The following is a 15,738-nucleotide window of genomic DNA, read 5'->3' on the forward strand; positions in this document are numbered from 1 at the left end:
AAATTAAATTAGATGATACATATTTGAGGCAGTGACCCACAACTTTTCACGTAATTTCATCTTTAGTGACCACACTTGTGTACAGATTATTTCATCCACTACAAAGCATAGATAAAATGCATTGTATGTACTGGGAAAGCTGGCGTTGTTTGTTTGTTTGTTTTTGAGACAGAGTCTCTCTGTCACCCAGGCTGGAATGCAGTGGCACGCGATCTCGGCTCACTGCAACCTCTGCCTCATGGGTTCAAGCGATTCTCCTGTCTCAGCCTCCCAAGTAGCTGGAATTACAGGCGTGAGTCGTCATGCCCAGCCCAAAGCTGGTGTTTTCTGTATAAGTAGTTTTAAACATGTTCTAAATGTCTGGGCTGCTTTTTAAGTTTATAGTTGCACTTAAAGATAGTATAAAAGAGGCCCGGTGCAGTGGCTCACACCTGTAATCCCAGCACTTCGGGAGGCTGAGGCGGGTGAAGTTCGAGACTAGCCTGGGAGATGGTACAAAGGAAAACCCTGTATCTACAAAAAATACAAGAATTGGCTGGGCGTGGTGGTTCATGCCTGTAATCCCAGCACTTTGGGAAGCTGAGGTGGGCAGATTGCCTGAGCTCAGGAGTTTAAGACCAGCCTCACCAACATAGTGAAACTCTGTCTCTACTGAAAATATAAAAATTAGCCGGATGTGGTGGCACGTGCCTGTAATTCCAGCTACTCGAGAGGCTGAGGCAAGAGAATGGCTTGAACCTGGGAGGGGGAGGTTGCAATGAGCTGAGATCACACCACTACACTCCAGCCTGGGTGACAGAGTGAGACTCTGTCTCCAAACAAACAAACAAACAACAACAACAAAAATTAGCCAGGCATGGTGGTGTGTGCCTGTAGTCCTAGCTACTCAGGAGGCTGAGGCGGGAAGATTGCTTGAGCCTGGGAGGCGGAGGCTGCAGTGAGCTGGGAACACGCTACTGCACTCCAGCTTGTGTGATGGTGTGAGACTCTGTTTAAATAAATAAATAAATAAATAAATAAATAGATAGATAGATAGATAGATAGATAGATAGATAGTATTTACTGACGTCTCCAAGCAAGAACTAACTTGTAACAAAAACTGAATTCTCATCATTGTGTCTAAAAGACTGCTATACACATTTTCTTCTTGTGATTAACTTTTTTTTTTTTTTGCCATGGAGGTCATGCTTGAGATAACATTGTTTTTTTTTTTTGTAGCAACTGACCAAGCTGGAGAGTCTACTTTTTAGATAAACAAGTTAATTTGAATAACTTGATGTATATGGCTATAACTCAGTTTCACTTTTAGTTAGAAAACTCTAAGAAGTAGACTTCTCTTGGTCTGCATTAAAATCTTACATTTGTAGTATAGTAAAAAAGATGTGCTAGAAACTAAGTTTACCTTTAGGTAAACCAGTAGAGTAAATGGCTAGGGCACATAAAGATTTCTTGTATACCTTCTGTGTGCTAAACTATCGTCTAGCTATCGTTCTAGGCACTTGTAGTAAGGGAACTTACGACATGCTCCCTGATCTCATAATAGCTCATGACTTGATGAAGGAGAGAAGAGGGCAGTCATTTCCTATGAAGGGAATAATCAGAATTCCTCAAGGAAGCAGTTCATTTAATAAAACAGTGGTAAACTAACAGTTGGGACTTAAAAATGACAACAACAACAATATTCCCTTTTGATGTGTTTATATCACCTTTTACAGATGACTCTGTCTGTAATGCTTATTTGATTAATTAAAAACTCTTTAATTTGGAAACAGAAGGGTAACATACCAGAAGCTCAACCATTAGCCTATTGTTGGAGTTTAGCTTATTGTTTTAGAAAGTTGATTTTAAATAATTGGGATAGTTAAAAATGCTGGTCTGACCTATGTCAGCTTCAAAGTGACTGGATCAGTGGTTTTGAGTGACTTCTATTTTTGGTCACAAGCTACCTTGGGAATCTCATAAGAAGCGTGGACTTCCTTCTCCCAAGTGATGCACATCCATGCACAATTCTGCATTTATTTTAAAATTATCTTCCCTAACATACTTCTTGGACTCCAGGGTAGAACATTTTCTAAGTTGGTTATTGGTTGTAATGCAGCTGTTCTACTGAATATACTTGCCTCTTTTTGTCTTTTTTTTTCAGAGGATTCCCTAAATTTTGAGCCCATAAGCCTTTTTAAACCGAAAGGCTAGTAAATTCCCATATATTATGTCGTGCTCTACAACTTGGCTTTTCAGTCACCTCTTATTAAAGGATAAGTTCTCACATATTATACAGATAATTGGGATGGGCTTTGGTAATTGGTAATAGGTAAAAGTTTCATGCTAAATTGCACAAGGTCAGAAGACGAGAACTCTTAGGCCAACTGTCAACCGCAGAACTCTCAAATGTAAATTTAGCTTTTTAGGTTAAGAAACCTTTCTTTCTTTCTAGTTTCTGGTCTTACTAGGTCATCTGAAAAATTCAACATTTTTTGGTTACTTTTAAATGATTCAGTCCTTGACTCTAAGGTTTCAGGGACAAAATATGGTTGACAGTTGGGCTAAGAGTTCTCGTCTTCTGACCATGCGTCTTCATTTAGCATGAAACTTTTACCTATTACCAATTACCAAAGCCCAGCCCAGAGTGGTATGTTGTTGATTAAAATGAAAGCCGTCCATGGCCCAGGGTTGTGTATACACCTTCCCAGCTGTCATGGAAATTGGAGGTACTCATAGGGGACAGAATGATTCACAGGGGTATCTGTTATGATCATCAAGACTCCAGAGGTTAGCTGAGCCAGAAATTAATGTGTTCATTCATTCCTCCAAATTATTTATTTATTTAGTTTTGAGTCAGGGTCTCGCTTTGTCTCCCAGGCTGGAGTGCAGTGGCACCATCTCGGCTCACTGTATCCTCCGCCTCCTGGGTTCAAGTGATTCTCGTGCCTCAGCCTCTCAAGTAGCTGTGACTACAGGCATGCACCACCATGTCCAGCTAAGTGTAGTATTTTTAGTAGAGGTGGGGTTTCACAATGTTGCCCAGGCTTTTTTTTTTTTTTTTGAGATGGAGTCTCGTTCTTGCTCTCTTGCCTAGACTGGAGTGCAGTAGTGAGAACTCAGCTGACTGCAACCTCCATCTCCCAGGTTTAAGTGATTCTCCTGTCTCAGCCGCCCAAGTAGCTGGGATTACAGTGTGCGCCACCACATCTGATTGACTTTTGTATTTTTAGTAGAGGCGGGGTTTTGCCATGTTGGCCAGGCTGGTCTTGACCTCCTGGTCTCAGGTGATCTGCCTGCCTTGGCCTCCTAAAGTGCTGAAATTACAGGTGTGAGCCACTGTGCCTGGCCATCCAAATAATTTATTGTCTGCCTTGTACCAGGCACTGTGCTGAGTGTTGGGAAAATGTCTCTAAATATATGCTTATGTATATGTGTGAGATTTGGATTTCAAAATGTTGGACATACTAAATATCACTTTATATGATAATGTGGACTCAAAATCCGTCATTACTATTAAGATTTTTCAAGTTTCTTTCATAACAGTGTTCTTTTTTCTTCTTCCCTTACAGTATACACTTTGGAATTTTCTCCCAAAGAATCTGTTTGAACAGTTTAGAAGAATTGCAAATTTTTATTTTCTCATAATTTTCCTTGTACAGGTAAGAGCTCCTTAAACAGCCACTTAACTTTTAGAAACTTGATTGCTTTAAACAAGTTTTCAATCTATTTCTAACCTTAAGATGCCATGTAATTAAAAAAAGACATTCCAGAGCTTATTATAATATGACTTCTTAAAGTAGAAACATAACATTTAAAGATTATCATTTTATTAATTTCTAAAGTTGCATTTTTACTAGAAAACCTGTTGAGATTTTATTTCATTGTTACTTTCTTTGAAATTTTATGGATATCATATCTTTGCTCATCCTAGCACGGCGTGTATTGTGTGCTATTAAATGAAATGGAATATATCAAAATTGAAAATAGTTCAAACTAATAGTTTTATTTTGTTACATACCAGTTTCAGCCTAATTGGAAACTTCTCACTCATCTTCCTGATTACCATTTTTGCTCTCCCTCATTCATTTACTCACCTTAAGGGTGAGAGCCTAGTTAGATCAATCTGCATCTCTGTATTCTTTCTACTGTTTTGTGTTTTAAATTTTAGACAGTTTAAATTGCATCTTCCATCTTTAAATCTGTAAGCTATTAAAATCTTTTCGTCGCCATAATTACCCCTGATAATTTTACTACATTAAAGGTACTTTTTTTCTCATTTCATTTTTTAAACGAAGCAGGAAAATCCCATTGAAATTGCTCAAATTCCCTGTTGATGCTAAGTGCTTCTGTTTACCCACTTTGAGGCTTTGAGTAAATGGTACTGTAATTGAATTTAGCCTTGCTACTTAAAATCAGTCTGGGATATAATATGGGCAAGAGCCTATTTTAATCCTGAATGATGGAAGATTTGAAAAGGAGCTCCTCTGGATCCATGGTCAGATGTCTTACAGATATAGAATAAACTACCTAGAGGATTCTGCTTGAAAGAATCATTCTACTTGGTGGGCAGCGCATTTCATTTCAGTTCAGCAAACATACCACTCATCCACTGTGTGCTGTGCAGTAGGACAGATAACAAAATGGTAGCAGGTATAATGAAGATCAAGATATAGCTTTTATCCTCTTAAGGAATTTATGCTATAGCTGAGAAGACCAGTCACATAACAGTCATGTATTCACTTAATGTAGTAAAGCCATTCAAGAAGCATGAACAGAATGCTTTGTGTATACAGTGTAAGTTATCATTTTTTTCTACCCAAGAGGAATTTGAGAAGGCTTCAGAGAATAGATCCTATCTGAACGGAGCCTTTAAGGATTAGAAGGGGTTTACCTGGTGGAGAATGCTGAACTGGTATTTCAGGGATAGGGAGGAGATTGCCTAAAGTCACAGAGCCATGTAGAAGCCTTGCATACATGGAAGTATATGTTGTATCTACAACACAGGGTGTATGGTAGAGGCAGGCCTGGTTGAGGGTTGGAGATGAGAGTCAACGAGTTGGGAGGGCAGATTGAACTCAAGATCATCCTTAAATCTAGTTCTCTTTCAGTATTTCCTGTCTCAGTGAATGACAACATCCACCTAGACATGCTAACCTGATACTTGGAAGACATCTTTAATAAGCACTTAAATCTGTTGCCATTTTTGCCTCCTAAATATTTATAGAACTTTTTTCCACGCCTGCCACTAACATTCTAGTCCAAGCCATCATCTTTCACCTAGATTACAGCAATAGCTTCCTAAATAGACTCCCTGCCTTCGCTCTTGTTCCCTGTCTAATTCATCTTCCACAGAGCAGTGAGAATGATCTTTTCAAAATGCACTTCTGTTCATGTGACCTTTCCTTGCTTAAAACTTTCAAGGATTTCCTGCTATTTGTGGGATAAAGAATGAGCAGCTTACTTTGGCCTAGAGGGCCCTGCACAGTCTGGCTCCTGCCTCCTTTTCCAGCCCCATCTCACACCACACTCCCTCTTGCCACTGGCTTCCTTTATTTCCTAGAGACCTGCATATACTGTTCACTGTGCCTAGAAAACTACCTTTTGTCTAGTTAACTCCTGTTTACCCTTCAGACCTCAGAATCTACACACTTGTTTTACTGTCTGATTTTTCCTATAAGCTGCCAGCTACATGAAGGCAGGGACTTGTCTCCGTCTTGTTTAAAGCAGTATCTTTAGAGCTTGGCTGATAATAGCACAAGGGCTGACAGAATGGTGCTCAGCAAATAGGTGGTAAGTGAATGGATATATTTCAATAAAGGGATTAATCCAAGCTGGGATAAAAACTATGCTTGAATTTAGGATTGTTTCTTAAACTAACTGCCATGTAGTTTGCTTTTTTGTTTGAATGAAAATTAATATTTACCCTACTACTGGAATGTGTTTTATCTATGTTTCTGTTTGAAATGTTTGCAGCATGTAAGTGCTGCATATGAGTTAATGACAAATTTTCATTTTACTTTCAATTTAATTTGTTTACCTAGGTCACAGTAGACACACCAACTAGCCCGGTTACCAGTGGACTTCCGCTTTTCTTTGTTATAACTGTTACAGCCATCAAGCAGGTAAATTTCTTCTTTACACTCACACCTGCATTTCAGTCCAGGCTTGTTGGAATTGCATTGTCAAAGGCTCTTTTTCATATTTATATACAGTGGGTAGTATCCTTTATGGATTTATTTTATATTTGGTTCCTCTTGAAAACCTATTAAAATGATAGTAAGGCACATCCTTCATGTATTTCCTTGTTTCCTCTTCAGTATCTGTGTGTGTGGGTGTAAACGTTAAAGAAAGAGCAGGTAAAAGGTACAGCCGAGTCAGGAAATAGGAGGTAGATTTTTGATGCACATTAATTGTTTCACTGTGGTATGTCTGTGTGAAAAACTCCCATTTTTATGGATTTTTTAAATTGTTTATGACTGTAGCGAGAAGTTAAGGGAAGAATACTTTAATTTTCTTGTTTTTCCCTTATACTGCTTCAGGGGGTAGTAGGTAGAGGGGACATTTCCTGTTTTTTGTCAGAGCTGATAGACTGCCACAGATTGTGATAGGGATGTCTTTGAAGTATTTTGAACATTTTGTATGCTAGTATGTTTGAAAAATTCCAGATGAAAATGGAAACAGGAAATTGGAGCATGTTTTGTGTCAGTCCAGTCCACAGCATCTGACTATTTACAAACATACTTTTAGATGTTACTTAACAAAGTACTTTTAAAAAGCATACCAAAGAAGCTTGCAAAACAAAGCTCTTCTTAGCAGTATTGGGAACAAGATTACCTTTCCTCATGGGGTTATCTGGTCTTACATCTTGCCTACCAGGAACTATAAGAATATTTTATCAAGTGTTCAGTTGCAAAATAAAGACTTTCGGAATGTTCTTTTCCTTAGACTGGTAGGATTATTTTCTTTAACATCATAAAATTGCTGGTTCCAAGAATAGCATGTGTGGTTTTCAAAGGATTTTTTACTGATTCATTCTACTCCCAGTACTGGTTCATGTTAGGGCCTTTACTTCTTCACCAGGATCACAAAATGTACTCTATAAAGTGATAGCCTATCATTGCCATAAAGAGGACAGAAGAAGAATGGATATAGCACCTGAGGGGAAAAAAGTGGGGGGAGGCAGTGAAGAGATTTTTCAAACAGTTGTATTTGAAAAGGTACAGACATTATTACAATGAAAAAAAGGCAAAGGTATATAAAAAAGGAGAGGAGGTCATGCTCAAACATTCGTGAGCATCCTCCTTCTTTCATCTTTTGTTTCGGTGAAAAGTCCAAAGTAAAATGAGCCATTAGATCTTTCTCTGATTACCTTTAACTGTAAAAGATGAATACCAATTTATATTTTCTTTTATCACCAAGTCAGTTGAAAAGTTTAGCTGTTGATCTCTAAAACTTATCATAGCTTCTCTGTTAAAGCAATCCTAGCTTGCCTTTTCTATTCTCTGTAGGTGAGAAATAATTAAAATATTCCCTTGGAGATGATTACTCAAACAGTTTACTATAGCATATACAAAAGATTATATGTAAGTGATTATGGCTATAAGAAAATACAAACTCAGGACAATCTTTTTTTCAAATTAAAAAGTAGGGATAATTAACATTAACTCAAATAAGATTACAATTAAAATAAATCATAGCCTTTCACACATGAAAAACAGTAAGTCTCCAGTGCTTGTGTTTTCATTAATGTTTAAAGAATGGAGAATACTTTTAACACAATAAAGCTATTTATCTAAGGCGTACTTTGAAAGTGTATCTCAGATTTGCTATTAAAATGTGTAGCATTGTCTCTAGCATTCTGAGTTTAAATTAATGCTATAATTATAAATATTTGGTGTTGACTCATGGGAGGATATATAAATTTATTAACAGCGTTATTTCATCTGAACTTGATTATATAGTTATTTTTATGTTTCAGGGATATGAAGATTGGCTGAGACACAGAGCTGACAATGAAGTCAACAAAAGCACTGTTTACATTATTGAAAATGCAAAGCGAGTGAGAAAAGAAAGTGAAAAAATCAAGGTAGTTTTTCTTTTTCCACTCCTTTTTTAATGGTAAAAATACACCATTTTAAAGTGTATAATTTAGTGTCATTTAGTACTTCATAATGTTGTGCAACCGTTAACTCTATCTAGTTCCAGAACATTTTCATCCCCTAAAAAGGAAACCCTATACCCGTAAGCGGACACTCCACATTTCTCCCTCCTCCCAGGCCCTGGCAATACTAACCTTCTTTCTGTCCCTATGGATATATATATTTTGAATATTTCATATAAATGCAATTATATACTATGTGTCCTTTTTGTCTAGCTTCTTTCACTCAGAATGTTTTTGGGGTTCATCTGCATTATAGTATATAGCAGCATTTCATTCCTTTTGATGACTGAATAACATTTCATTTTGTTGATTCATCAGCTGATGGACATTTGGGTTGTTTCTACCTTTTGGGTATTATGAATTGCTGTGAACATTGAATTGCAGTTTTTGTTTGAACACCTGTTTTTAATTCTTTGAGGTATAGACCTAGGAGGAAAATTGCTGGGTCATATTGTAATTACATGTTTAACTTTTTAATGAACCACTAAACTCTTTTCCACAGTGCCTGTAACATTTTGTATTCCCATCAGCAACATATGAGACTTCCAAGGTAGTAGTATTTTTTTTGACAGTCTCAGGCAATTATTTATTCCAGTTAATCATTATTTATTATTTACCCAGTAAGACCCCTGTCAAATAACATTTTTGACTTGTCCATGTCAAACACTAATTTTTTGGTTCTCATTAGATTTTTTAAATGAAAAAATTACATTTTTAGAGCAGTTTTAGGTTCACAGGAAAATTGAGTAGAAAATACAGAGAGTACCCATAAACCCACTGTCCCCAAACACATTTTCTCTGGCTGTCAACATCCCACACCAGAATTGTTACAATCAGTGAACCTATTTTAGCACACTATCACCCAGAGTCCATAGATTATATTAGGAGTCACTCTTGGTGGTGTACATTCTGTGGGTTTTGTCAGATATAGGCTACATATCCACATATCCTACATTTCTATATATGTACATGTGTATCCATAGTAGTATCATACCAGGATAGTTTCACTGCCCTAAAAATCCTCTGTTCTCTTCCTGTTCATTCCTTATTCCCCCCAACCCATGGTAACCAGTAATCTTTTTGCTGTCTCTATAGTTTTGCCTTTCCTAGGATGTCACATATTTAGAATCATACAGCCTTTTCAGATTGGCTTCTTTCACTTCATAATACGCTTTCAAGTTTCTTCCATGTCTTTCCATGGCTTGATAGCTCATTTGTTTCTAGTGATGAATAATATTTCATTTTCTGGATATACCATAGTTTATCCATTCACCTACTGAAAGGCATTTTAGTTGCCTCTGAGTTTTGGCAATTATGAGTAAAGCTGCTATAAACGTTTGTGTGCAGGTTTTTATATGGACATACATTTTCAATTCATTTGAATAAATACAAAGAAGTGCTGAATTGTATGGTAAGAGTATGTTTCACTTTGTAAGAAACTGCCAAACTATCATCCAAAGTAGCTGTATCATTTTGCATTCCCACCAACAATGAATGGAAGTTCTTGTTGTTCCACAACCTGACTGGGTTTTGATGTTGTCAGTGCTTTGTATGTTGGCCATTTTAACAGGCGTGTAGTACTATCTCACTTTTGTCTTAATTAGCATTTCACTGATAAAATGTGATATGGACTTTCTTTTCATATGGTTCTTTGCAATCTGTATATCTTCGTTGGTGAGATGCTGCTTAGTTTTTGCCCATTTTTTAAGCAGGTTGTTTTCTTACTGAATTTTAAGAGTTCTCCATATGCCCAACAATAGTTCAGTTTCCTCGCATCTTCTTACAGTAATGATGGGAGGAATACTACAGAGTGGGAGGGTCACCAGTGTTTGACATAGAATGTCTTCCTTTTTCTACTTTTTCTTTTCTCTATTCTCTACATCCTGGTCAAGGGGGAACTTGTGCTGAACTAGGTTAGGTTAAGATCTGAAGTTTTTGAAACAGTTGTAGAAACTCATCATTATTGATCAGCCTAAGAACCAAAGGCAGACTGAGTACAGTGGCTCATGCCTGTAATCCCAGCACTTTGGGAGGCCAAGTTGGGTGGATCGCTTGAGTCCAGGAGTTGGAATCCATCCTGGGCAACATGGCGAAACCCTGTCTCTCCAAAAATAATTAGCCAACCAGTCCCAGCCACTTGGGAGGCTGAGGTGGGAGGATCACCTGAGCCTAAAAAGTTGAGGCTGCTGTGAGCCAAGATCGAGCCACTGCACTCCAGCCTAGGTGACAGAGTGAGACCCTGTCTCAAAAAAACAAAAACAAAAACAAAAGGCTGCCTAAATGATTCATAGCATCCAGTCTGTTGTTCCCAGTACACTACGTAAAATTGCAAAGCAGGCAAAGTCCTCCTACATCTCTCCCTTTCTCTCATTTCCTCTTTCTGATTTTGTTGACACTCCACCCTACTCCCCTTTACAAAGGCCCCCATTTTTCACTTTCCCTCCACCAAGCTTCTTTGCCTTGAGGCTGAACTCAACCAGGTATAATCTTGATTAAATAAATGTGAAACTATTGTGATTAAATTATTGTGTGAGATACTATTTGATGTAGCTGTTTCTGGAGTGTAAGTGTGTGGGAAGAGATGCTTATTAGCCGGCAGTCTCTAAATAGCAGATTGCTTGGCTGGGGAGTAGGGGGAAAGAGTTTGTTGAGACTCCTTTTGAGCAAGAGAGAGACTTGGTCTGCATCCTCAGTATGGTGGGGAGTCTTTGAAGTGTTAAAGCCGGAGAGTGACTTGATGATTTTTTAAAATAAAACTGGAGAGAGGCAAAATGAAAGCATGGGCAAATGTGCAATCAGAGAGATATAGCTTAGGCAAAAAATGATAAGGACTTATATTAGGATGATAGTAGTATTGATAACAATAATAAAAATAGTAGTCACCATTTATATAGTATGTAGTATATACCAGGCAATCTTTTTTACATTCTATTACCTCATTTAACCCTCAACAACAGCCAGATGAAGTAGGTATTTTTATTATCCTCTCTTTACAAATGATGAAACCGAGGCATAAGGAGGTTAAGGAACTTGCCCACTCCCAGTAAGTTGGAAAGCTGGGATTTGAATTAAAGCAGCCTAGGTGTAGAGTCCATACTCTGAACCATAACGCTCTACTACCTGTTTAGATTTTAAGGGAAATGGATATATTCAGGATATTTTTTGGAGGTAGAATCATCAGAATTTAGTGATTTATTGGATGTAGTGGGTGAGAGAAACAGAAAAAAAAATAATAATAATTAAGATAGCCTTCCTGGTTTTGGCCTGAGTGACTGAGTGAATTAGATAGTGCTATTAAAGAAAATGTTGGTGCTTTTAAATAAGATGGGAAAGCCTAGGAGAAAAACAGATTTAGGGACAGAGGTGGGAGTGAAGAGAAATCAGGAATTCACTTTTGGCTATGTTAAGTTTGAGAAACCTATTAGACATACAGTTGGAGTTGTCAATCCTGGAGCTCAGAGGAGATGCTTTAAATAGAAGTAGAAATTTGGGTGTCATCAGTCTGTACGTACCATATGATGCCATGAGACTGGATGGAATTTCATACGGCATAGAGAATGAGACTTAGTAACAGGACTTGAGGAATTCCAGTGTAAAGACGCTATTATTTTTAATGGAAGGAGTATTTTTTGGCAAATACCGGAAACTAGATGTAGTAAGACACCTCTCAATCATATGTTATGCTTTAGTGCCAAACAGAAATGAAAGTTATACTCTAGTACTTCAACCAATGAATCAACCAAAATGTATTGAAATATTGTGCTGAGTTCTAGAAGGGTTACAAACAATGAAAAGAGATGGTTCATGCTCTCAAGAAGTTTTATAGTTTAACTTAGTAGTCATGCCACATAATGCTAAAAGAATAAAAATACAAGGCGGTAACTGGTCAGAACCCAGTGAGTGCTTCTGAAAAAAAATACTCTGAATTTAGAAAACGGGAATGAAAACAGTTTTCTCACATGAGATGGGCATGAAATAGATTGTAAAATTTAGAGAGGCAGAGTGTGAAAACGTATGGCTTGGGGCAGAGAGTGAGGAACAATGCTAAGAGGTAAAAAAGAAGCTCCTTGGGTAAAAATGAGGTGTTAGGTTAGATTTAGTTAAAGGAGTTTATTTGAACATCTTTTCTAATATAAATGTTTAATGCTGTAAATTTTCCTCCAAGTGTTGCTTTAGCAACAGCCTACAAATTTGGATATATTATGTTTACATTTTCATTTAGTTTAATATTTTCTAATTTCTCTCTACTTCCTCAGTTCATGGGTTATTTAGAAGTTTGTTATGTAATTTCTAAATATTTGGGAATTTTCTAGTTATTATTATTTTTTTTTGAGATGGAGTTTCGCTCTTGTCACCCAGGCTGGAGTGCAGTGCCACAATCTTGGCTCACTGCAATCTCCGCCTCCCGGGTTCAAGCGATTCTCCTGCCTCAGCCTCCCAAGTAGCTGGGATTACAGGCATGCGCCCCCATGCCTGACTAATTTTGTATTTTTGTTAGAGATGAGGTTTTACCATGTTGGTCAGGCTGGTGTCGAACTCCCCAGGTGATCTACCCACCCCGGCCTCCCAAAGTGCCGGGATTACAGGCGTGAGCCACTGTGCCTGGCCTAGATACCTTTTTGTTATGGTTTCTAATTTAATTCCATTGTGTTCAGAGAGCATATTTTCATTTCCTCATTTATACCCTTTGTGTTATTGCTGTCATACGTTTTACTTTTACATATTATAAAGCCCACAATATGTTACTATTTTTGCCTGTGAGTTGTGTTTTTTGGTAATAAAATATATAAAATAAATTTTACCATTTAACTTTTTTTTTTTTGAGATGGAGTTTTGCTCTTGTTGCCCAGGCTGGAGTACAGTGGCGCAATCTTGGCTCACCGCAGCCTTGAATCACTTGAACTACTGGGTTCAAGTGATTCTCCTGCCTCAGCCTCCCAAGTAGCTGGGATTACAGGCATGTGCCACCATGCCCGGCTGATTTTTTTGTATTTTTAGTAGAGACGGGGTTTCTCCATGTTGGTCAGGCTGGTCTCGAACTCCTGACTTCAGGTGATCCGCCTGCCTCAGCCTCCCAAAGTGCTGGGCTCACGCCAGACCCCGTTTAACCATTTTTAAGTGTACAATTTTTTTTATAGTAAGTACATTCACAATGTTGTACAACCATCACCACTGTCCATTTCCACAACTTTTCCATTATCCCAAACAAAGCTCTATTAATTAAACAGTAACTTCCCATTTCCCCCTTCCTCAGCCCCTTATGGCCTCTATTCTATTAATACATTTTGTTTCTATGAATTTGCCTATCCTCAATACTTTATGTAAGTGGAGTTATACAATACTTGTCCATTTATGTCTGGCTTCTTTCACTTAGTGTAATGTTTTCAAGGTTGATCCATGTTATAGCATGTATCAGAAATTTCTTCCCTTTTAAAGGTGAATAATATTCCATTATATGTATATAACAGTTTGTTGATCCATTTATATGTTGATGGACATTTGAGTTATTTCTAACTTTTGACTATTTTGATTAGTGCTGCTGTGAACATTGGTATATAAGTATCTGTTTGAGTTTTTGCCTTTGACTCCTTTGAGTATATAACTGAGAGCAGAATTACTAGGTTGTAATTATCTTTTTAAAACCTGTTTTTTTGTTTTTTGGTTTTTTTTAAGACAGAGTCTCACTGTGTCACCCAGGCTGGAGTACAGTGGCACGATCTCGGCTCACTGCAACCTCTGCCTCCTGAGTTCAAGTGATTCTCCTGCCTCAGCCTCCTGAGTAGCTGGGATTACAGGCATGCGGCACCACGTGTGGCTAATTTTTGTAGTTTTAGTAGAGACAGGGTTTTGCCATCTTGGCCAGGCTGGTCTCGAACCCCTGACCTCAGGTGATCCGCCTACCTCAGCCTCCCAAAGTGCTAGGATTACGAGTGGGAGCCACCGTGCCCGGCCTAAAACTGTTTTTAAAAGATTAACAATAAGAACTATATTTCATATTTACCCACATTTTTATCATTTCCCTATGTAGATTTAAATTTTCGTATAGTGTCTTATTTTTTATCCATGAAGAACTTTCTGTAGTATTTTATAGTGTAAATCGGCCAGAAGTGAATGTTCCTATGGAAAAGTTTTTTATCTTACCTTCAATTACAAAAATTATTTTTCCGGCTATATAGAATTATGGATTGGAGGGTTTTTTTTTTCTTTTAGTACTTTAAATATATTATTCCATTGTCTTCTGGTATGCATAGTTTCTAATGAGTCTGTTTCATTTCTATTCTTGTTCTTGTGTGTATAATATTTCATTGGTGCCTTCACATTTTTCTTTCTATTTTCAGTTTTCAGCAGTTTGACTATGATATGCCTACATTTTTTTCATCGTAGTTATCCTTCTCGAAGTTCTCTTGGATCTATTGTTTGTTGACTTTGATTAACTTTGGATAATTCTTGGTCATTATCTTTTTGAAATGTTTTTTCAGCCTCATTCTCTCTATTCTTTTGGTACTCCAATTACATGACTGTTATGCTGTTTGATATTTTCTCCCTTGAGTAATTTGTTGTTTTTTTAAATACACTCCTTTTTCTCCTGTTTATATATCACTTTGGATAATTTCAGTTTGCTCTGTCTTCAAAAATAGTGATTATTTCCTTTGTTGTACCCAGTCCACTAGTTGAAGGAAATCTTCATCTCTGATAACATGTTTTTCATTTCTAACTTTACATTTTCGTTTTTTTATAGTATCCATCTCTCTGCCAGCATTCTTCATCCATTGTTATGTTGTCTACCTTTTCCACTAAATGCCATACCATTTAATATCTTCTTCTTCTTTTTTTTTTTTTTTCAAGAGACAGGGTCTTACTCTGTTGCCGAGGCTGGAGTACAGTGGTGCAGTCATCGCTTACTGCAGCCTTGAACTTCTGGGCTCAGGCAGTCCTCCCACCTCCATCTCCAGAGTAATTGGGTCTATAGGTGTGCAACTACACTTGGCTAATTATTATAATCATTTTTTGTAGAGATGGGGTTCTGTTAAGTTGCCGAGGCTGGTTTCAAACTCCTGGCCTTAAGCGTTCCTCCCACCTTGGCCTCCTAGAGTGCTGGGAATATAGATGTGAGCCACCACACCCCACCCATTTAACATCTTAATCATAGCTATTTTTAAGTCCCTGTTTCAAAATTACAAAATCTGGACAATTTGGGTCTGGTTTCACGGACTACTTTATCTTTCAATGATGCCTCATTTTTTGCTTGTGTTTTTGTGCATTTCATTTTTTAATTGAATTTTGGCCATTGTATGTAAAAGAATGTTATTCACTGAGGTCAGTGGTATATGTGTTCTGAAATGGGCCTGGCTTCTTCTGTCAGGCCGCTATTGGTGGGGATTGAGACAGTCTAGTCAAGAGTTGGGCTGGCTTTGGTTTTTGATCTTTTTAGTGTGCCCCTTCAAATTCCTGAAGTGGTAGAATGCCATTACCTTATTACCTTGAGCTTTGTGTGGGGCCTGGTGTCCCGGAGAGTTTTTGATGGTGTTCCTGTTCTACTGTCTGCTTTCAGCACATCCTGTACTCCCGAGTCACAGAGGGTGCCCCCTTCCGGC

The 15,738-nt window shown here is 37.7% G+C and overlaps 1 protein-coding gene across 3 annotated transcripts in view; it reads left to right on the plus strand.

Moving 5' to 3' along the window:
• The window catches only part of ATP11C (ATPase, class VI, type 11C), a 209,312-nt gene that overhangs the window by 112,507 nt on the left and 81,067 nt on the right, over positions 1–15,738 (plus strand). For all 3 annotated transcript variants that reach the window (XM_011961029.1, XM_011961028.1, XM_011961030.1), the window contains exons 3-5: positions 3,552–3,641; positions 6,024–6,104; positions 7,961–8,068. In XM_011961029.1, the coding sequence (XP_011816419.1) occupies positions 3,552–3,641; positions 6,024–6,104; positions 7,961–8,068 (279 nt within the window). The remainder of the gene's footprint in view (positions 1–3,551; positions 3,642–6,023; positions 6,105–7,960; positions 8,069–15,738) is intronic.

Source organism: Colobus angolensis, unplaced genomic scaffold, assembly GCF_000951035.1.
Source record: "Colobus angolensis palliatus isolate OR3802 unplaced genomic scaffold, Cang.pa_1.0 Scaffold532, whole genome shotgun sequence".
Taxonomy (NCBI): Eukaryota; Metazoa; Chordata; class Mammalia; order Primates; family Cercopithecidae; genus Colobus; species Colobus angolensis.